At 50.2% G+C, this 6634-nt stretch overlaps 1 protein-coding gene across 1 annotated transcript in view; it reads right to left on the bottom strand.

The window, feature by feature from the left end:
• Window positions 1–628: 628 nt before the first annotated feature.
• MICALL2 (MICAL like 2) overlaps window positions 629–6634 on the bottom strand; it is a gene marked incomplete at its 5' end in the record, with an annotated part of 23119 nt that continues 17113 nt past the window's right edge. The window contains 7 exons of the mRNA XM_029084829.1: window positions 629–705; window positions 797–843; window positions 1813–1927; window positions 2274–2347; window positions 2725–2815; window positions 3411–3534; window positions 4023–4078. Of these exons, the coding sequence (XP_028940662.1) occupies window positions 629–705; window positions 797–843; window positions 1813–1927; window positions 2274–2347; window positions 2725–2815; window positions 3411–3534; window positions 4023–4078 (584 nt within the window). The remainder of the gene's footprint in view (window positions 706–796; window positions 844–1812; window positions 1928–2273; window positions 2348–2724; window positions 2816–3410; window positions 3535–4022; window positions 4079–6634) is intronic.

Genomic DNA, 6634 nt, shown 5'->3' with positions numbered 1-6634 from the left:
GCACTATTGCTAAAACCCCTCTGGGTCTAGGACAGCCCACCCCATAAATATGGAGGTGGTTCTGCTCTCTGCCTGCAGCTCCAGTTTGCACTGGCATAGTAAGGGGGAGGCCCTCAATCTCTCGTTCCCCATAGCACCTCCCTCTCTGCATCTCTGATCCTGGCCAGAGAGCCACAGCAAGTGCAGGGATGGAGGGAGAGGTGCCCTTGCACAGGTCAGTGCAGTGTCCTTGGCACAGCCCTGGATGGAATGAGTGGGGCACCATGGGGTGACATGCAATGCCACGCTCCTGCATTCAGGACTGTAATGACCTGAGCAGTGGATGGGCAAATTGAGCTCTGCCCTCCTGAGCTGCCAGCAAGGCTGAAGCCAGCTCCAAGCTAGATCCAAAGAAGAAAAACAGTCTTAAAAGTCTGTTTTCTAGGAGAGGTGTCCTTGGGACCCGTGTCCAGCCAGAGAGGATTCACACTGTCCCTCTGGTCTGCAAACCTGCAGTATCCATGTCAGGGAGCAGAGCAGACTCGTTACAGTCCTGCACAACTCCAGGAAAGCAGCAGTGAGGAAGGAACATCCCTTTGATGCTCCTCTCTGGGTCACTCACTGGGCAGGGAAACATCACGCCTGAGCTTTACTTATTTTTCTGCTTCCAAATTTTGGACAAGCGGAACTTGTTCTTCTTCTTCTCCTGGCTCTCAAGAGATCCATCTGCAGAAGAAGGAGCAGACACGGAGCAAGTTGAGACCCACAGCCCCAGTGCCACTCAGTGCTGCTCTATGAGAGTAGAAAGGGCCCTTACCCAACCTCTGGATCATGTCTGCCAACATCTGGTCCTCCTCTTGTTCTCTGTAATGTAACAGCACAGCATTAGCAAACCTTGCTGTGTTTAATGACAAGGTGGTAGACATCAAAAAACATGTAAAGGCTACTGTTATTCCCCCAGTCAAAAAATGACCAACCTCCATAGCACACCCTGAGAAGGGTCCAGAAAAAAAAACCCAACAGTTAGAGAAGTCCTAGACATCAGCAAATTGCATCTGGTTCCCTTGAAAGCCAGGACCTGTGTGGGGATTTCCATACTGCCAGCCCAGTGCAGCAGCAGGGAGGCCCTTCCCTCAGCTGACCTATGAATCATCCAAGTTCACTGAGACACCACCACACCCGAGGAGACGAATAAAGGTCTAGATGCCAGTAGCCTGGGGTACTGCAGAGGTGCTCGCATGGCAGTGACAAACATGCTGCTATCTCCTTGGACTGGGCAAGGCCAGAGCCAAAAGCCTGGACGTTACTAGAATCCTCCAGCTGCAGTTGGTGCCCTGAGGTCAAGAAACAGAGGCTGCTCTCAGCAACAGGAGGCACAAATCCAGCTACTTGACACAGCAGTCTTCCTTTGAACTTTGGGAGGATCCACCTCTCAGCTACAGTTGTTTTTTCACTTGCTGCAGCAAACACACTCATGGCTTTATGTTCCCATAGTCCTCGTGCCACTCCAGTGCTGCCTCCATCCTCCCCCATCTCCAGCCTTTCCCTCTCTTCCCCCTGCCTTCTACACTTTCACAGCCCTTGTCCTCAGAGTAGTATTACCTTGAGAGAGCATTGAACACGGCTGCAGTTCTTAGTTTCTAACAGCTGCCAAGAAATCAACGGCAGCAGCATTTAGGACAACATGGTTGGTGACAGGTCACCACCCACCTCTCATGGAGCAGAAGTCTGGATTACAGCCATTCATCCAGCCCTACAGCCTGGGCAGCAGCAGAAGTACAATGGAAATCATCCCTGGTGTTGGCTCATCTCCCACCACCGGAGGGCCCTCACCTGAGTCTGTCCTCATCCAGGCACTCCACGATGTTATTCCGATCATTGACTGTGTTCAGGTACGACTCCAGCAGCTCTTTCTCTCGCTCCTTCTCCCTGGATGTCTTCAGTTCCTCTGCACAAGACAAGGAAATCCCATCTCACAGCTACAGGTGAGTACCTCCCTGCTGTGGCTCCTTGCCTCCACCCTGCTCCAGCAAGTCCCTCTCATAGGCCCAAATTTTATTATCCTCAGGCTCAGGGACACATCCTACATCCCCTCAGAAAGCACCAGTAGGTTGGATGTTACAGAGTCTGCACCTGACAGCTTAACAGTGCAGCAGTCAGGAGAGATCCCCCAGTGAAACTGCTTTCCCTGGCAGTGTCACTCAGATCTGAAGGACATCCCAGGTCTCGCATGCAGAGCAGAGGGCTCTGCACAGCCAGGGGCCAGCAGGACTCTCAGTGCAGCTGGTTCTTACCTGGCTTGCTCATGAGGTGTCGCAGCTCCATCTCAATGTTCCACTGCTGCTCTTCCAGCTTCTGCTGTTTCATCCTGGAAGGAACCACAGAAGTGATGAGTTACTGCCCCTCCATACCCCAGGGCTGGACCCTTCTCATATCATGCTAAAGCTTCTTCTCTACATTGCCAATCACCCTGGGTAGGGGCTGGTGGATCAGGGGAAATCTTCCTCCATCACATTTGTGAGGTTTCCCTCCCCACAAGCTCATCACAGATCCTAGGTGCTCATCAGTGCTCAAAGACCCATCAGTTAATACGTCAGGATGCTGGCAGTTCTCCCAGAGACATCCTCAAGCCCTCCTCATCTCACCAATTGGCACGTTATTTTTTGGGGCTGCCACACTCCTTCACTGCTTACTGCTCAGAGGTGAAGTGCACAAGCAGAAGGGTGAACTTCTGGTTGTACTTACTTGTACATGAGCTCCGATTCCTGTCTGAGCAGCAGCTGTTTCTCATGGATCAGTTTGAACCAATCTACCATGAGGGCATCCTCAGACTCATCTGCAAAGGAGACAAAGGGCAGACTCCTTCAGAAGCTGTGTCAGTTCAGTCTCCCTGACTCAAACACATAATCACTTGAGGGAGAGCCTAGGATAACTTATGTGAGCCAGAGGCAACCTAAAGTGAAAACAGATCATCTTTGGTACTCCTGGCTACAAGGAAAAGGATGCAGATCACCCCCTGCATATTCAAGGAAGCTGCTCATAGATACTCTGCTCCAGGGCACTCAGCTCATCTTCCATGTGGCCAGCACAACTCTGCCATTCTGAATGAACCCTCTACACCCTGTGAAATTGGAGCCAGCCACAACAGCCAGTCTGGCTTGGGATCCAAAGGCCAGATCAATAGCAGCCTTCCACTCCCAAAACTCCCTGATCCTCAGCCAAATAAACACAAGACCTTGCTCAAACAATATGATAGGAAACAGCCAGGGAGGGTTCAAAATTCCCAGGGCTTCATATCGCTATATCAGGTATCTCTGGCAATCTGGTGTCCCACAAGTAGCGTGAGCTCCTAGAAATGGAGCCAAGAATGCCCAGGGGCAGGACACGAGCCTCACACTTTCCCATTGTAACTGGCCCTTGGTCTCCTTTACCTCCCTCGCAGCCACGCAGCTGCTTCTCCAGATCCACTCCTTTCAGTTCCAGCTCATCCAGCTGCTTCTCGATGTTACGCACCCTCTCCTGGATTTCCTCCTCGGGGAGGTAGTCTGGGTGCAGCTAGGAAAACAAATGTAGGACCAAATACAGTTCAGTGCCCTCAGACTGCCTGCTGAGGTCACAGCCCCAACAGAGATGGGGAATGACATAAGGAGCCCAAGTGCAGAGTCACGTGCTGGAAGGGCCAGGTCAGTAGAGGTGCAGAGCAGAGCCCACTGCAGTGTTCCAGCACTGTGATACATTTGCTGTGAGTGACAACATCTACTCACACTTGTCAATCCACAGACATTCCCTCTCCTTTTTTGAGGGAGACTACATCTACCAGATTTTTGTTTGGCTCTGTTTTATTCCAGTCTCTACTGTCCCTCTGTAGGGGAGATAACTGACAGTCTCTCCATCTTGTCTCTGTCCCAGAGCCTTTCACACCTTCCCTGGGAATTCAAATAAACCCTCCCAGTAAGACAACCTCAGATATTTCTGGGCAAGCACTCCAGCAGGATAACCAGCAACCCCAGTCTGTGCCCATTACACCTGGTTTCCAGCCATACCTTAGTTGGGGACACTGCTTCAGGACTCTGGATGCTTTTTGGAACAGAGGGTTTAACTAAAAGGGGGGAAAAAAAAAAAAAAAAGAAATGTCACAACAAACTTTTAAGTATTTTTGTGGTGTGGGACAGTGCCTACACCACCAGAGAGCACAACAGGTCCCTGTCACCCAACAGAGGGCACTGACAACACACACGCATGCAGGCCAGACCAAGGTGAGAGCTGGGTCTGCAGGAATCAGCACAGCCTGATTTCAAATACTTTCTGGTTTCAGGGTGCTGCTGCATCCCCAGGGCATAGGCCCCTAACTAACTCAGGAGTGACTTGGGAGCTTGCATCTAAGAATATTAACTTCCATGTTCATTCATTACCTTGTTAAAATTCAAAGGTAGTGATCATGGCAAAAGCCACCCCTTATTAAGCTTCCAAAGTATAAAACAGAAATACTGGGTTACTTCCACAGGAAACACCAAGATATAGGTAAAAATGCCCCTCTAGTGCTTTTGTACAGAGAAGTATCAGTAAATACCAATGAAACAAAGATGGTCTAGGGGACCTTAGCACAGGCCTCAGGAAACCAACGTTCAATTCCTTCCACAAAACACTTCCTAGGTGAGAAGTCCCTGAGGCCCCACTACACAGCATTATTTAGGCCCTGGACACCTATTAAAATCAATCTTTAAGCAACGTGTGTTTGTTCCACTGTGCCTCAGCTTCATCTGCCCAACTGTGCTGCAAGGATAACTACAGAAGAGTGTGAGGTATTCAGATACCCAAGGGGCTGGCCTGGATAATTACCACAGAGAGAGAACAGAGGCGTACGTGGATGATGTGATAGGAAGGAAAACTCTAGTATCAAAAGAGCAAGGCTGTAAGAAAGGCAGCAGCGGTGCAGGCTCAGCACACACAAGGAGAAAGACAGGACAGCCAGACTAGGGGAGCCCCCTGAGAGTTTCTGGCAATTGGTGCTGCCTCAAGGAAGAGCTCAAGGACAGCTCTCCAACTGCCCAATCCTCACTCTGTTGTGTTCTCCAGGAAGAGTGCAAAAGGAGAAGATGCTGGATGTGGCAATCAGTTGTGTGGTCCCTGCACTGCTGGCCTCCATCAGGTTACTCTACCCTCTGGATGCTGCTGGTTTGCTGCCCTGTACGCTGCACCTGTGACTCACACTTCTCTTAAAGGTTCCTCCAAGAGGGAGGTGGCCTGCCACGGGCAGCCTGCTGCTGCTGCCCGAGTAACACCTCCCTCTCCCAGCTCAGCTCTGCATCTCCAGGCTCCTTCTGCCTGATCTCTGCAGCATCTCCAACCAAGGCAGAAAGCTGCACCACTGACCATGAGAAGGCCAAGGTCACTGGAGGGGAGCAGCTAGTAAAACGTTTTTTTCCTGACTAGCTCAGGGTCTGATATCCCCTGACATCCTCAAGTTCTCAATCCATCTCAAGATGGGTTGGCTGCTTGCCTGCAAACTAGAAGTAGGACAGTTGGCAAGAAAATCCTGGAGCCTCCTTTCTCAACAGAAAACACTACCTGCACCAAAGAAAACTAATGATCCACAGAAATGCTCACCACCCACAGCCCCACGCAACACACATGGGATTAAGGGCAGGAATGGTGGGTGACTGTTCACAGTGGCTCTCGGAGTGCTGAGGTAGGGACCTCTACAGAGGAGCAACAAGTCTGTCCTTAATCCACAGGCTGCCAAGTGACAGCAAGAAAAGAACAGCCTTTCAGATGGCAGACTTGCACACATGTGAAAAATGAGAGGAGACTGCTGGGAAAGTTGCCCACAGTGGGCACTCCCCAACAGCAATCATTAAACTTTAGAAAGATGGATATAAAACCAGCCTTTCTTATCTTAACAGCTCACTTCCCAGGAAGGATGTAACGCTGAACCTTGTGGCTGAGTCTGAGGAAAAAGGAGATGAAAAGTTTGGGAAAACGATGGCAGTGGAGACATGCTAAACTTTAGACACAACTGGAGTTTGAATGCTTTGTAGCGGTCAGAGGTGCAGGGTAAGGACAACGCTGGAACCAACTAACCAAAACTAAAGTGTGAAGCTACCGAGTCATCAGGACTGATCCTCGTTGCTCCAAGGCAAACATCAGAGTCAGGGCTGAGCCCTGCTGTAAGGACCTTCTAGTCCAAACAGATAAGATAGAGCCAGATGGGGTAAGAAAAGGGGAGAACAAAGAAGTCGCGCAAACGGGACAGCAGCAAACATCAGGTTTGTTCCATGAAACTTCTTTTGCATTGTGGTGGGATATGTAGGAGCAAGGACAACTGGGCAAAGGAGGAGAGGTACACAGTAAAGCTGTGGTTGAACATACAGGAGTAAGAAACTGGATTAAGGTTAGGGTCAAACTGGTCAGAACTGGTCAGGACATCTTTGAAAGTCCAAGAAACAGCAGCCTGCTGCTACCATGGGTCCTGCCAGCTGGAGTTTCTGGCTGACAGTTCTCTACATTCCTTTCATTTCCCAAAGCCACTCAACTGGATAGGAACAGAGACATCAACTAGTTCCCCTAATTAGGAGATGGTCCTCTTCATAGCTTTGAGTCTAAAGAATGACAGGGCAGTGACCCTGGAAAATCCCTATTTTAATTTCTTCCCTTC

Source organism: Antrostomus carolinensis, unplaced genomic scaffold (genome assembly GCF_000700745.2).
Source record: "Antrostomus carolinensis isolate BGI_N321 unplaced genomic scaffold, ASM70074v2 scaffold33514, whole genome shotgun sequence".
Lineage (NCBI taxonomy): Eukaryota > Metazoa > Chordata > Aves > Caprimulgiformes > Caprimulgidae > Antrostomus > Antrostomus carolinensis.
Note: the sequence above shows the minus strand (reverse complement) of the source record. Positions and strands in the feature narration are given on the sequence as shown.